This window comes from Mizuhopecten yessoensis, unplaced genomic scaffold (assembly GCF_002113885.1).
Source record: "Mizuhopecten yessoensis strain PY_sf001 unplaced genomic scaffold, ASM211388v2 scaffold2741, whole genome shotgun sequence".
Lineage (NCBI taxonomy): Eukaryota > Metazoa > Mollusca > Bivalvia > Pectinida > Pectinidae > Mizuhopecten > Mizuhopecten yessoensis.
In genome coordinates, this window is record NW_018404696.1 from 447,668 (window position 1) to 464,679 (window position 17,012).

Consider the following 17,012-nt stretch of genomic DNA (forward strand, 5'->3'; position numbering starts at 1 on the left):
CCATTAGTTCTGATGGTAATTTAGAGTTGGTTTATGGTAGCACCATTAACCCGGTTTGTAGTTTCTCTGTAGAAATCGTTCTGTTTTCACTGGTAGATGATGAGTTTGATCATTAAGATTTCTGGTGAATTCGCCCCATGCAGTACTTTTAAGACAGAATGTCGGATACAATATTTCAACAAGATCTAATATTGGATTGTGATAATTTGGAGATTTCTAAATGAAACCTCCATTACACTGTCCATCACCTGGCTGTTAGGTTTAGATCATAAGGTGGAGTTACTGAGATAGAACTCCTCCAGCTCCAACAGCTGATATATAACCCACCGATAGTCATGTCCTCCTCAACCGATAGTCATGTCCTCGATCGATAATCATGTCCTCATTGTTTGTTGACTTGCTACACCAGGAGGTAAGCACATATCTTTTAATGAATGTTTTGTTTTCACTTACAGGGAGGAATCCTGACACCCATTCCCCCCTCTCACCTTCAAATTGTCAGCACACAAATACACAGATATTCAAATGTCTTATCCTGATGTTGTAAAGTGTATTAGAATAGTAAAATGATCTATCTGTTATTTTAGGAATTTAAAATCATTATTCTCAATGTTATTTTGTAAAATAATAATAATGAAAGTGAAATAGAATTAAGGTTTCAATCCAATGTTTTCCATCTGATCGCTTATTGTGTCTATATAGATTTGTTTCCTAGAAATGGACCTCCTCACCGATCGTAGTAATGCTAACACAATCTGTGTATCAAACAGAAATTAAAATTTGACCACATTGATACAGAACAGGAAAGAAAATTAATTGAAAGAAGTGTTTGGAAAATTATGAAAATATGCTGTAATTTGTGTTAGAATACTACGGTTGATGTAGGAATGCATTGATGGCCTCTGTTTTTTAGGATTTTGCTGTTTTAACAATTTTGCTGCTTCGATTACGTTTTCTGGTGATAGAACTTCCTGTTGCTTTCGAAAGTGATGAAATGTTCTATGATACCACAGACGGTGGAGAGGCCTGCCCTACATTGAATCCTGAATTGCGGATCACTTGGCAGTGGATCCCTACCACTGATTCATTAGCAGACCCATGGATATCCCCAGTGAACCATTCCCAGTGTATCGTAGAGATGAGCAATTATTGCTTTTTAATGAAATGAATTATTAAAATAGTAACCAATCAAAGAAGACCTATCTATGATCCTGTTCACTGTGGAACCTGGGCACTGACTCTTTGTCCCATACAAGACTAGCCTTACTTTGTATCAATGGCTACTGGCATTGTACAAACACTTTCTCCAGGGCTATTTTTGGATAACGAAACTCTGCTTTGTTTTTTTAGTTAAGATTTGGAGGTGATAGAACATTTTCTTGAAGTCTTTTTGGTAGACACAAATAAATTCCAAACATGATGACGGTTTCATTAAACATTTTTTCCAAAACACTTTGTCTGCAACTCGTTGTAGAAAGTTTTCGACTGCATCTGTCCTGCTTCAGTCTCACTAATGAAATATTGTCTTAACACATTTGTTATTACCATTTCTGAATCGAAGAAATACATTCAAAAATGGACATGACATTAAAAAAAAAAAATCCAGACTTTTTTCCTCAGTGAGAATGAAGGACGACAGGAGTCTGAATGTCAGTCTGAATGTCCGACAGAAGTCGGAATGTCCTTCGGAACTAACGTGGAGACTGTGTCAATGTGTGGAGAAGCTTATATGGGGCAAGGAGTTAAAGGTGTATCATCACCCAGACAGCTTCCTCCTGACACCGCTATATGGCTACAGTGGACTGGTCCGACTGGCTGGTCTACTGGACGATAGGCAGTGTACATATTGTGTGGTTTGGCTAGTAGAGTAGGCCAGTGATTCTGTCTTTCCTTTGTTACTTCCTGCAGCTGTTGTACGGACTGGCGCGACCGTTGCTGGGAGCAGGGGCCTCTGCCCCACACTCGGACAAGTAATGTGGCTACTACTACACTGCTACCCTGGTTACTGTATATGCAGCCCCGTATTATCTAGGTGGTGGCCCACAATTATCTCCCTTGGCAGAAATTAGCATCTTGTCCACATTGTCGCAACGCTTTATTTTCATGGTCCTATCTAATTTTGCATTTTTGAATTGAGAATTCAGCCGTGATCAGTTTTGATTACTTATCTTTCATTTGATTCTTGCATCTACATATAGTTGGCATGTCCTCAGCACTTACACCTGTGGAGGAGGCACAGAAACAAAATACAGCCATTTTACATTTGTTCTGAGTATGTGACTTCAATACTGTGGTTATCTATAATCAAGTGTATAACTGTGGTTATCTATAATCTATTGTATACTAATTCATGGTAATGTGTTAAGTACTTAGCATGCTAAATTCATTGTAAATATAACTGCATGATAATTGGTTATATATATTCCACCAAGTCGATGATTAACTTAATTATGAGATACAGTAAGTAAAAGGCTGTCGGTATGTTAACACTAGCATTAGAAGTTTGCTGCTTTCCTTTCAGACAACACAAATCTGATCCTATGCACACCTTATAAATATATCACTGGAAAATAAATCTCTAGATCATCCCCAGCCAAGTTAGTGTCAAACATCCAAAGTTTTCCCTCACAGTTAAAATTTCCCAAAGATTTGGTAATTTTTTAATTTTCTCCAACAAGATGTGCGCTACCTGTGGACCAGCTAGGTCAGTGAAGGGCTGGCTGACCCTTTAGGTCCTCTCATCAAATATTATCGTTCACATATTTTTTTTCAAATTTGAAAACAGTGCTTCTTTCTTATGACCCAGGGGAAGAGAATTATATTTCACAGACGTTACTTTAGTTTAGCTAAGATATCAAATTTGGCTTACTTCTCTAAATATTTTAAGCACTGAAATTGGAATATAAGGAGAATTTTAGTGTGAGGGCTGACACCTGAGATTCTATACATCAAAACATACTGAAGTATTATAACAGAATGCCACTTAACGAGTAGAAAGTACTCTCTGTGAAACGAGTAAAAAGTAGTAGAGTAAAAAGTACTCTCTGTGAAACGAGTAGAAAATACTCTCTGTGAAACGAGTAAAAAGTACTCTCTGTGAAACGAGTAGAAAGTACTCTCTGTGAAACGAGTAGAAAGTACTCTCGGTGAAACGAGTAGAAAGTACTCTCTGTGAAACGAGTAAAAAGTACTCTCTGTGAAACGAGTAGAAAGTACTCTCTGTGAAACGAGTAAAAAGTACTCTTGGTGAAACGAGTAAAAAGTACTCTCTGTGAAACGAGTAAAAAGTACTCTCTGTGAAATGAGTTGAAAGTACTCTCTGTGAAACGAGTAAAAAGTACTCTCTGTGAAACGAGTAGAAAGTACTCTCTGTGAAACGAGTAGAAAGTACTCTCTGTGAAACGAGTAAAAAGTACTCTCGGTGAAACTGGGTATGTTAAAAGGTGTTACAAAAGAGTTTCTATTTAGCATATAGGAGTGAAATCAAGGAGCTTTGTATACCTCTTGCTTTTATGTTAGTCACATTAACTCATTCACCCCTGAAGACACATTTGAACTCTTCCAATTTAAAGGTTGAAATAGTTCATTATTAATTTTCAGGGGTGAATGAGTTAAGAATATATAAAGAGCAGCTATAAGTGTAATTATTGTATATATAAACATTGTATGGCTGTGTTGTTTGTACTACATGTGTTCCAGTAATCCCTTGCCTGCGCTTTGAACTTTAGAATTCAGCTGCATGCCTATTTTAGCCGAGATTTGTTTGCAGTTACATATTGTGCACTGTTTTGACTTTATTTGCGAACTTTTCAGCTTCGATGGCCATGATCAAGCACTGACTTTCTCTGTAACTTCTCTGCAACTTTTCATTAACAAGGCAGATTTTATTTCATTTTCTAGGAAGCATGTGCTGTTGCGGGTCACCCCTTACCATACCTAGCTAAAATGTAGGGAGTATCAAGCTTAAAGCATTGTGGCAAACATAGTCGCCTCCCTTTGTCAGTGATTGAATGTCTTTGTCTTGTACTTAATTGTCTGCCTTTCTTATTAGATTTAGTTATAGCAAAACAAAACTTGTAAATGTAGTAAAGTTCTTTCCTGCATTGGATGTCATCATATCAAAGTCTGTGCCTGCATTGGACAAAGTATAAAAGTATTACCTGGTACTCATCACCAAAATCTCTATTTCAAATCATTTTCAAGATATGTTTGTTTTCCAAACCTTTTCATAATATGACGTTTAGCCAGCCATCTTATATGTTCAAATTGCTCGTCATCCATTTTCCATCCTTACACAATTCTTTTTTATCTCTATTTCTCAATAATAAATGGTTCCTCGTAGTGTTTAGTTGTACGTATATGTTCTATTAGTTACTGATGGGAAAAACAAGATGGCTATCAGTCAGCCATCTGGAATATTAAAAGTTCAAGTTTGTTATCAATATTTCTTAAGATGTTCGGGATGGCTCTTCCTCAAATTTCATACGTAGATTACCTTGATCCTTAGATGTGCATTATTAAACTTGAGACTTATCAAAAGAAAAGATGGCTGCCAGGTGGCCATCTTGTAATTAGATCATTCAAGTATGTTATCACTATTCTCTATTAAATACTTCGCAGAATTTTCTAAACTTCCATGTGTAGGTTCCCCTTGGTCCCAAGATTTGTATGCCATTGTATTACTCTCAATATTGAGACGATTGCCAGATGGACATCGTGGATATAGAGGACGGAGCTTACTAAACTATCAGTGTAGGTTCCCCTTGGTCCTTAGATGTGCCGGTTTCAATTTACAAGTAAAGAGCTTATGAAAAAGGTGTCTTTAACAGATTTTATTTTATATTTATGCCAACATGGGCTTCTACACCTAGTAAGGGTTTTGATAATCAGTCAAGGTTGAAAAATGAGGTCAAGTGTTTGACAAACTTGATAGGTGAAACAAAACATAATTTATGGCGATCTCATGATGGCAGTTTTATCTTCTAATCTTCTAATATATTAGACTTCCAAATAAAAAAAATGACTTGCAACTTTACCAAATTCCATTTTTCTATTGCAAAGCAAAGTTTAGATATCAACAGTGCTGGTCCAGCTTGATATGCAGACTTCCCCCTTTGTTTTACATAAACATCATCGAGTGTAGTAGTTGTTGTTTTTGACGTAGTCTTTACCTATAAAATATGTTTGATTACTAAAACCAGGTGCTGGTAGTAAGATATTTATATAGATGGCTTTAAACTATTAATCTACAATCTTTTTCTTCAGGAAACAATCATTTAAAATATATTTAATAGTAGTAAAATCTCAAAATGTATGAAACAGAAATTTCAACTTTGAGAAGTATTTTGTTTCCTTCTTCATCAACACTGTGATTCATTAACACCCTCATCCAAAGTCTTCCCTAAATCTTCTAATCAACTAACCCAGCTACCACTAGCCAGTCTAAAACAGTAGTTTAACACTTCTACCACTAGCCAGTCTAAAACAGTAGTTTAACCCTTCTACCACTAGCCAGTCTAAACCAGTAGTTTAACACTTCTACCACTAGCCAGTCTAAAACAGTAGTTTAACACTTGATTGCATGTGATCACTAACCTGCACTCACTGCATGTGGCGATATCACCGAGACAGACATGGCTTGTTGTCATGGTGATACGGTACCCTCCTGGACTTGCTAACATTTTCCTGGTGACACAGATTGTGTCTCCTTGTTCTCCATAACTCATCCTAACCAGCAACATTCAATTTTCATAGAAAATAATCATTTATAATCATTGATGAAGTTTTCATTATGTTTTTATTAAGAGTTGATTTCCTCCTAAGTCTACACTCACTAAAGTTAATGTCATCGTGATTCACATTATCTTGCCTTTTTTTACTTTTCTTTTTAATAAGTTGTCTTCACATTGTCATTTTAATTGGTGTTTTAACACTTGTCACCATTTCCTATCACTCTCCTTGTTATCAATAACTGCTGGAGCTTCTCCTTCAAACATTCAGAGCTATCACCATCATATCAAGATTAGGATTTCATTGAATATTTTCATTCCATGTGAATAATTCTGTACTGTGAAGGACGTGGTTGTTTGTGGATGTCTTGAAATATATATTTTTCATCAATGTATTTTTATTTAAATACATGTAAATTTGTTCATTAAAATCACAAAAAATAATAATCAAACAACGCATTTTCCACTGCAGTATATCAGTTATTTACAAATATTTACTGAAATGCAAATTTTTGTCGACATAAAGAATTTATATTGGTTTAATTTCGTTCTTGTAGCTTAACCGGACCACGTGATGAGGACCACGTTTCCGTATCTGCGGGGCTGCTACGGAGGACATTTTGGGCCGCTCTGCCATTACAGATTCTGTTCCTGTTGTTGCTAGGAATTGCTAGTCTCATACCAATGACGGAGGACGATTATAGCTGTGATTTAGTGAACAATTTCCGCCGTTCACTTGGACCTATGTTACGATATAAGGATGGTCCACCACCTACGTGAAAAAGGGTTTTTTACTTTAGAGAGAAAAATTGTGATTGTATTTATTATTATACAGATACTATATTTTCCCATTATTGTCCAAAAGGGACACACTGGATGTGTGAAGATGTGTCGAAAACCTTATTCCAGTGTAGAGTATGACCAATGTCTCCTCTGATTGGATACACTGGATGTGTGAAGATGTGTCGAAAACCTTATTCCAGATACATATAAGAGTATGACCAATGTCTCCTCTGATTGGACAATTTACAAAGCATCGATACTTGTCCAGTGTATTAAACATTACTTGCCATAACCTCATCAGACCGACCTAAAGTCCCGTCATCATCATCTGTATATATTATACATGGTACAACCTTATACTGTTACATGTAATGGTATGTTATTTTACATTGTTAGTCTGTAGGACTGTTACATGTAATGGTATGTTATATGTAATGGTATGTTATTTTACATTGTTAGTCTGTAGGACTGTTACATGTAATGGTATGTTATTTTACATTGTTAGTCTGTAGGACTGTTATATGTAATTGTATGTTATTTTACATTGTTAGTCTGTAGGACTTGTTAATTAAATATGATATGGTATCCACATGCTTTATTGTGTTTTGCATGTCCAGGATATTTGACATTTTATGGCATACTTCCCCAATGACTTGGTTTACCTTCCCTGTTAAAATTGGATCCATTTTATTAAACTCTTTTATCCACTTTATACAAAGGAAACATTTTAGTTAACAAGACGAGTAGTTAGCACCAGTGTGTTAGTTGTTGCTACGGTTACACCAGTATTTAGACACAACACAAGAGGCTTTATATTGAATACTGTGTCAATTGTGAGTCAACGTTTGCGATGGCCAAAGGCTTCGAGTATAACTGTGATTTTACTGGCCGCTACTCTTGCTATGATTATGCATGAAAATTTTGCCCTTTGTGAGAATGGCTTGTCAGTGTCTCTTTGATATGGGTTCCCAGGTTTGTGGGTGTGGCTATCTCATTATCTCCGCCCATGATGTTTGACTGACAGGTGTCAGAACCTGAAACCTCGGTAAGATACACCAGACACCAGTGCTTGTTTGTATATATATCTAATTTTGATACAATTGTCCTGTGGATTGGTATTTTACCTAACAGTGTTTGTAAGATTTGTATAATCCTGCCTCTTGTCTTAATGGCAGCAATATTGACTGTGATATACCTTTGACATTATCTCCTTGTTGTCTGTGCATTTGTCGTATTTATTTAAACCTTTTTTTATTTATTGCTTGAATCACATAAAAAAGATCTAAAGGAAATATTTATACACAATTTTATCTATGATAAATGTAAGATTTTAACTATGATAATTGGAACAGTATACTACTTTATATGTAATCTCAGTAAATGTTATTGCAGAGTACGGTTGTAAGGAGATCGCTATTATATGTGTGTAGGGTCGACTGCTGTATATCCTTAGTAGTGTTGTATAGCCATTGTGTATGATAACGATAGCTGTGTAATTAGTACCATGTTATAATCTTAGCTGTTCAGCGTCTCAGAACTATTTTGTTAAGAAAAGGTAAAAAATAAATATTATAATAAAATATTGATTCTTGTTTTGTAGTTTGTGCAGATGTCGATCTGGGCTGGGGGCAGGGGTGATTATGTGTGCAGATGTCGATCTGGGCTGGGGGCAGGGGTGATTATGGTATACCATATGTCTATATAGCAGTAAGGTACAGTGTAATATGCCAATGACGGACGTTTCTGATAAAACATTTTTAAAATTGATCAGAAAACTGGAGAAATTGCTAAATGCTACCTCCGCAATATATTAACACACCTGTACAACACACGAAGATGCTTGGAACACAATGGCATAACTAGCTGGGACATGAAATCCATCGATGTTTAAAACAAATACTAATTTTGAATTACCAAATCCATCGACCTAGCAATCATATTTCTCATAATATACCCATGGATTTTGTTAATTTCTTCCTCAATCCTATCACCAATACAAACATTAATGCTTATATAATTGTCATCACCAGGTATTTAAATTTTAAAAAATCAAGTGTTACTAGCCATATTCGAGAAATTCAAAATATATTCACATTATGTTTCTCATTAACATTCTCCTTTATTTGAAATTAAAAAAAAAGAAGAAAGAAAAAAGCTGAAAAAAATACTCTCGGATTGACTTAAACGAAAGTTGAAGCACTGTGATAGTAGTCGTTTCTAGGTAATCCACTACACCAAGAACCTGCTGATTACAAGGCATAGAAAAGGAACTGTATTTGTAATGTTTGGTTCCACCAGGTATCGTACCTGGTACCTCCAGCTGTCTGGTCCACCACATCACATACACCAGATAACCTCCTGTTTTACCCTCTGTTTGGTTCCACCAAGAATTGTACCTGGTACCTCCAGCTGTCTGGTCCACCACATCACATACACCAGATAACCTCCTGTTTTACCCTCTGTTTGGTTCCACCAGGGATCGTACCTGGTACCTCCAGCTGTCTGGTCCACCACATCACATACACCAGATAACCTCCTGTTTTACCCTCTGTTTGGTTCCACCAAGAATTGTACCTGGTACCTCCAGCTGTCTGGTCCACCACATCACATACACCAGATAACCTCCTGTTTTACCCTCTGTTTGGTTCCACCAGGGATCGTACCTGGTACCTCCAGCTGTCTGGTCCACCACATCACATACACCAGATAACCTCCTGTTTTACCCTCTGTTTGGTTCCACCAAGAATTGTACCTGGTACCTCCAGCTGTCTGGTCCACCACATCACATACACCAGATAACCTCCTGTTTTACCCTCTGTTTGGTTCCACCAGGGATCGTACCTGGTACCTCCAGCTGTCTGGTCCACCACATCACATACACCAGATAACCTCCTGTTTTACCCTCTGTTTGGTTCCACCAAGAATTGTACCTGGTACCTCCAGCTGTCTGGTCCACCACATCACATACACCAGATAACCTCCTGTTTTACCCTCTGTTTGGTTCCACCAGGGATCGTACCTGGTACCTCCAGCTGTCTGGTCCACCACATCACATACACCAGATAACCTCCTGTTTTACCCTCTGTTTGGTTCCACCAGGGATCGTACCTGGTACCTCCAGCTGTCTGGTCCACCACATCACATACACCAGATAACCTCCTGTTTTACCCTCTGTTTGGTTCCACCAAGAATTGTACCTGGTACCTCCAGCTGTCTGGTCCACCACATCACATACACCAGATAACCTCCTGTTTTACCCTCTGTTTGGTTCCACCAGGGATCGTACCTGGTACCTCCAGATGTCTGGTCCACCACATCACATACACCAGATAACCTCCTGTTTTATCCTCTGTTTGGTTCCACCAGGGATCGTACCTGGTACCTCCAGATGTCTGGTCCACCACATCACATACACCAGATAACCTCCTGTTTTATCCTCTGTTTGGTTCCACCAGGGATCGTACCTGGTACCTCCAGATGTCTGGTCCACCACATCACATACACCAGATAACCTCCTGTTTTATCCTCTGTTTGGTTCCACCAGGGATCGTACCTGGTACCTCCAGATGTCTGGTCCACCACATCACATACACCAGATAACCTCCTATTTTATCCTCTGTTTGGTTCCACCAAGAATTGTACCTGGTACCTCCAGATGTCTGGTCCACCACATCACATACACCAGATAGCATCCTCTATTTTACGCTTGCTTTTTGCTATAGATAGAAACGTTTGAGTTTGAGAACTTTTGATAGTTCAAAATGGTAGATAACGTCTATATTTTTCAACAGTTCATAAGTTTATCAAGGTTGGGCAGTTCTAATCACTTTTGGTTCCGAGTCCATCACTCAGTCTGTCTGTAAACCATTTCTGTTGGTACTGTTTCACAGAAACCCCTGATGGGATCTGGATGGAACTAGGTCCCTGTAATCCTGATCCCCTTGGTCCATGGTTGTGTACTTGATAGGAGCTTATGGATGTTGACTAGTTATCCTCCGTTTCCACTGTTGCGGGATGTATCTTCACTAATTGATTTGATCGGAAGTACAGCAGTAATCCTGATCCCCTTGGTCCATGGTTGTGTACTTGATAGGAGCTTATGGATGTTGACTAGTTATCCTCCGTTTCCACTGTTGCAGGATGTATCTTCACTAATTGATTTGATCGGAAGTACAGCAGTAATCCTGATCCCCTTGGTCCATGGTTGTTTACTTGATAGTTGCCTATGGATGTTGACTGGTTATCCTCCGTTTCCACTGTTGCGGGATGTATCTTCACTAATTGATTTGATCGGAAGTACAGCAGTAAGATCGTATGTACCTGATGGGTCTGACAATTACCTGGTGTTCATATGTTGATCATTATAAATTATACACTCACAATTACCTAGTGTTCATATGTTGATCATTATAAAACACTCACAATTACCTAGTGTTCATATGTTGATCACTATAAAACACTCACAATTACCTAGTGTTTATATGTTGATCATTATAAAACACTCACAATTACCTGGTGTTCATATGTTGATCATTATAAAACACTCACAAATACCTAGTGTTTATATGTTGATCATTATAAAACTCTCACAATTACCTCGTGTTTATATGTTGATCATTATAAAACACTCACAATTACCTGGTGTTCATATGTTGATCATTATAAAACACTCACAAATACCTAGTGTTTATATGTTGATCATTATAAAACACTCACAATTACCTGGTGTTCATATGTTGATCATTATAAAACACTCACAAATACCTAGTGTTTATATGTTGATCATTATAAAACACTCCCAATTACCTAGTGTTCATATGTTGATCATTATAAAACACTCACAATTACCTGGTGTTCATATGTTGATCATTATAAATTATACACTCACAATTACCTAGTGTTCATATGTTGATCATTATAAAACACTCTCAATTACCTAGTGTTCATATGTTGATCATTATAAAACACTCACAAATACCTAGTGTTTATATGTTGATCATTATAAAACACTCACAATTACATGGTGTTCATATGTTGATCATTATAAAACACTCACAATTACCTTGTGTTTATATGTTGATCATTATAAAACACTCACAATTACCTAGTGTTCATATGTTGATCATTATAAAAAAACACTCACAATTCAACTTCAAACAACTTAGTCAAATTTATTCTCTGATTGGATAGTATAGTATACAAGGGGGATACTTGCTGATAAGGATACAATCAATCTAGAAATTCATAACGGGACCTTCAAAACGCACATTCAAGCCGGACATTTAAACATTAGCTGTGATCTATAAAAGTCAGTTCTACATATAAATTATAAAGTCAATCTACATCATAAATTACAAGGATTTTTTGAAAACCAGTTTCATCAATAAATTTTCACAACACATTTAGACCAAAACACCTAGCTGTACCACAGTCACTCCATCGGTCCCAGACTCGCTGTCTGGTACCATTGGTCCTAGACTCGCTGTCTGGTACCATTGGTCCTAGACTGGCTGTCTGGTACCATCAGTCCTAGACTCGCTGTAAGGTACCATTGGTCCTAGACTCGCTGTTAGGTACCATTGGTCCTAGACTCGCTGTTAGGTACCATAGGTCCTTGACTCGCTGTTAGGTACCATTGGTCCTAGACTCGCTGTTAGGTACCATTGGTCCTAGACTTGCTGTCTGGTACCATTGGTCCTAGACTCGCTGTTAGGTACCATCAAGTTAACACACATTGCCACTGTCATTATTATGGAATGTCAACAGAATTGTTCTATCTACCTCACATATTTAGATTTATTTTGTAGCATTATGGCAGCTACAAAGGACCTGTTGCGTTGTAGGTGAAAACACAACCCTGCCATGAATTTCATATGTTTTAGCGTATTGATAATTAAAAATTAAAAAATTCTAATTAACATGGCACTATTACTTCTGTTGGACCAAAAAACGGATTGCAGCGCCCCCTACACTTACATCACCTCATCTGCCTTTAATGGGAACAATGTTGCAACAGCATAAAACAAAATCTGTTTACACTTTCTAACAGAAGTACCTAGTACACACGTAACTTTAAAATTATATAGAATATTTAGCTGTATTTGCTATCATTCTATGACAAATTAATTTGCTCCTAAAATAAGAACATTTCAATTTCTGATTTTTGGTTTTTATTTTGTTAAGCAGGATAAGCAAGATACAACTTGGGTTCCATCAAATTTCTGACACAAATTTTTCCTAGGGAAGTCCTGTTCCTTTCCCAGTTTACCTATATAGTCTGTATATCAGACCTTCGTTGATGATTCACTGGACTGTTATCTGTAGCTACATACATTTATTAAATATCAAAGTACTAAATCACTACTGTCAAAGTACTAAATCACTACTGACAAAGTACTAAATCACTACTGACAAAGTACTTAATCACTACTGACAAAGTACTAAATCACTACTGACAAAGCACTTAATCACTACTGACATTTAATCATAAAAAATTATCTATTTCTGTATATGGTTACCATGGATAAAATCTCACTATTTTTGACCAAATCTCACTAAAAATAATCACTGGTCTCACTATTTTGCACCGGAAAGTTATGGCATGTATGATGGTATATGACTAGCATCCAATTTTAGGAGAGAAAAAAAATCTGGAAATACCTCTATATCATTTGATAATTTAATCCTTTGTGAAAAGTCTTTCTATTTCAGAAATACTTCTGCAAAATGTGTTATGCATTATATGATAGTCCCCCATCCAGCTAGTCACGGTTCAGATATCATGACCTTATATATAATTATGCCTTATGGTTGTTTAGGAGAAGTTGTTTGAAGATTTTATCATTTTCGACACTTGTGATCTTGAAACATGGACAAGGTCATTAATTTGAACATCTTTGATAGCTCTCCATCCAAACTTCCTGTAAGTCAGATATCATGACCCTTGGCCATACGGTTGTAGAGAAGAAGTTGTCTGTGTGAACAGCTTCTACATGATTATAATTATTAGTGGTATTCTTTACTATAATATCTCACACATAATGTTACAAGTTCTACGATTCTAATCCAATTTATCAGATTTACGTTTTCCTGGGACAGCTCAGTGGGAGGTATGAGGTATGACTTGTACAGGTATCTGTTGAATAGTCACTGAATACCAAAACAAAAGAGTTTGTGCCATGGAATAAACAGGGGAACCAATATATCACCTCTTAAAACTAACACAATGTATAGAACTCATTGTGTCCATAGGGATGAGTGTAGCAGACAAATACACGGCAAAAATAATCATACATCCTACAACAGTCGTAAACACAAAATTATACAGACTTGTTATCATACATTCTACAACGGTTGTAAACACAAAATTATACAGACTTGTAATCATACGTTCTACAACAGTCATAAACACAAAATTATACAGACTATGTAATCATACATCCTACAACAGTCGTAAACACAAAATTATACAGACTAGTAATCATACGTTCTACAACAGTCATAAACACAAAATTATACAGACTATGTAATCATACATCCTACAACAGTCGTAAACACAAAATTATACAGACTATGTAATCATACGTTTTACAACAGTCGTAAACACAAAATTATACAGACTTGTAATCATACGTTCTACAACGGGCGCAAACACAAAATTATACAGACTTGATTATCATACATTCTAGAACGGTTGTAAACACAAAATTATACAGACTTGTTATCATACATTCTACAACGGTTGTAAACACAAAATTATACAGACTTGTAATAATACGTTCTACAACGGTCGTAAACACAAAATTATACAGACTTGTTATCATACGTTCTACAACAGTCATAAACACAAAATTATACAGACTATGTAATCATACGTTTTACAACAGTCGTAAACACAAAATTATACAGACTAGTAATCATACGTTCTACAACAGTCATAAACACAAAATTATACAGACTATGTAATCATACGTTTTACAACAGTCGTAAACACAAAATTATACAGACTATGTAATCATACATCCTACAACAGTCGTAAACACAAAATTATACAGACTATGTAATCATACGTTTTACAACAGTCGTAAACACAAAATTATACAGACTATGTAATCATACGTTTTACAACAGTCGTAAACACAAAATTATACAGACTTGATTATCATACATTCTAGAACGGTTGTAAACACAAAATTATACAGACTTGTAATCATACGTTCTACAACAGTCATAAACACAAAATTATACAGACTATGTAATCATACATTCTACAACAGTCGTAAACACAAAATTATACAGACTATGTAATCATACATCCTACAACAGTCGTAAACACAAAATTATACAGCCTATGTAATCATACATTCTACAACAGTCGTAAACACAAAATTATACAGACTTGTTATCATACATTCTACAACGGTTGTAAACACAAAATTATACAGACTTGGAATCATACGTTCTACAACGGTCGTAAACACAAATTTATACAGACTTGATTATCATACATTCTACAACGGGTGTAAACACAAAATTATACAGACTTGTAATCATACGTTCTACAACGGCCGTAAACACAAAATTATACAGACTTGATTATCATACATTCTAGAACGGTTGTAAACACAAAATTATACAGACTTGTAATCATACATTCTACAATGGTCGTAAACACAAAATTATACAGACTTGTAATCATACGTTCTACAACGGGCGCAAACACAAAATTATACAGACTTGATTATCATACATTCTAGAACGGTTGTAAACACAAAATTATACAGACTTGTTATCATACGTTCTACAACAGTCATAAACACAAAATTATTCAGACTATGTAATCATACGTTCTACAACAGTCGTAAACACAAAATTATACAGACTTGATTATCATACATTCTACAACGGGTGTAAACACAAAATTATACAGACTTGTAATCATACATTCGACAATGGTCGTAAACACAAAATTATACAGACTTGTAATCATACGTTCTACAACGGGCGCAAACACAAAATTATACAGACTTGATTATCATACATTCTTTAACGGTTGTAAACACAAAATTATACAGACTTGTTATCATACATTCTACAACGGTTGTAAACACAAAATTATACAGACTTGTTATCATACGTTCTACAACAGTCATAAACACAAAATTATTCAGACTATGTAATCATACGTTCTACAACAGTCGTAAACACAAAATTATACAGCCTATGTAATCATACATTCTACAACAGTCGTAAACACAAAATTATACAGACTTGTTATCATACGTTCTACAACAGTCATAAACACAAAATTATACAGACTATGTAATCATACGTTTTACAACAGTCGTAAACACAAAATTATACAGACTTGTAATCATACGTTCTACAACGGGCGCAAACACAAAATTATACAGACTTGATTATCATACATTCTTTAACGGTTGTAAACACAAAATTATACAGACTTGTAATCATACGTTCTACAACGGGCGCAAACACAAAATTATACAGACTTGATTATCATACATTCTACAACGGGTGTAAACACAAAATTATACAGACTTGTAATCATACGTTCTACAACGGGCGCAAACACAAAATTATACAGACTTGATTATCATACATTCTACAACGGTTGTAAACACAAAATTATACAGACTTGTAATTATACGTTCTACAACGGTCGTAAACACAAAATTATACAGACTTGATTATCATACAATCTTCGACTAACATTAACACAAAATTATACCTTTTGATATTATAAATTCTAGGACAGTCGAGATATAAAAGTAAAAACAAAAGAATACTACAGGTCCGATAATAAGAACCTAGAGATTATTATCATTTTATCTTTTGTAATCCTCATGAAGGTAAGTGCCTGTTGTTTAATCATTTTTTTTCCCCACTGTTAATTAGAGAATTTATTTTAATTCAATAGTAGCATTCCAGCCTGCCAAGTTTATAGAGTTAACACAGGACAGTTGCTACACTTGTACTGATCAATTGAGGCCTCCCCCAGTATATATAGATTTCTGTGTCTATCCTGATTACAGACACATTTCCTCACCTAGATCATTGCTTTCCTTGTATTTTCAGTAGACATCATGACAGGTGCCACATGTGGCACCAGAGTATCTTCATGGCGTACATCAACATTTTCTAAAAATTTCATGGGAAATGTAATTGACTTCTGAAATGGCCAATGTCAATGGTTAACGGGAAGATCTAAAGTAAACGTCATTCCCAACATCAGGTACTTCAAACAAGATCCTAATTTTGTTGTGGAACTTTTTTGAAATGAGATCCAGGTCACCATAAGGTAGCATACCTCCCTAAGTCACCATAAGGTAGCATACCTCCCTTAGTCACAATAAGGTAGCATACCTCCCTATGTCACAATAAGGTAGCATACATCCCTATGTCACAATAAGGTATCATACCTCCCTAAGTCACAATAAGGTAGCATACATCCCTATGTCACAATAAGGTAGCATACCT

At 36.0% G+C, this 17,012-nt stretch overlaps 1 protein-coding gene across 3 annotated transcripts in view; it reads left to right on the forward strand.

The window, feature by feature from the left end:
* LOC110446497 (nesprin-1-like) overlaps window positions 1-8,089 on the forward strand; it is a 323,100-nt gene extending 315,011 nt beyond the window's left edge. For all 3 annotated transcript variants that reach the window (XM_021491669.1, XM_021491670.1, XM_021491668.1), the window contains 2 exons: window positions 1,909-1,970; window positions 6,287-8,089. In XM_021491669.1, the coding sequence (XP_021347344.1) occupies window positions 1,909-1,970; window positions 6,287-6,509 (285 nt within the window). In that variant the 3' untranslated portion in view covers window positions 6,510-8,089. The remainder of the gene's footprint in view (window positions 1-1,908; window positions 1,971-6,286) is intronic.
* The last annotated feature ends 8,923 nt before the right edge of the window (window positions 8,090-17,012 follow it).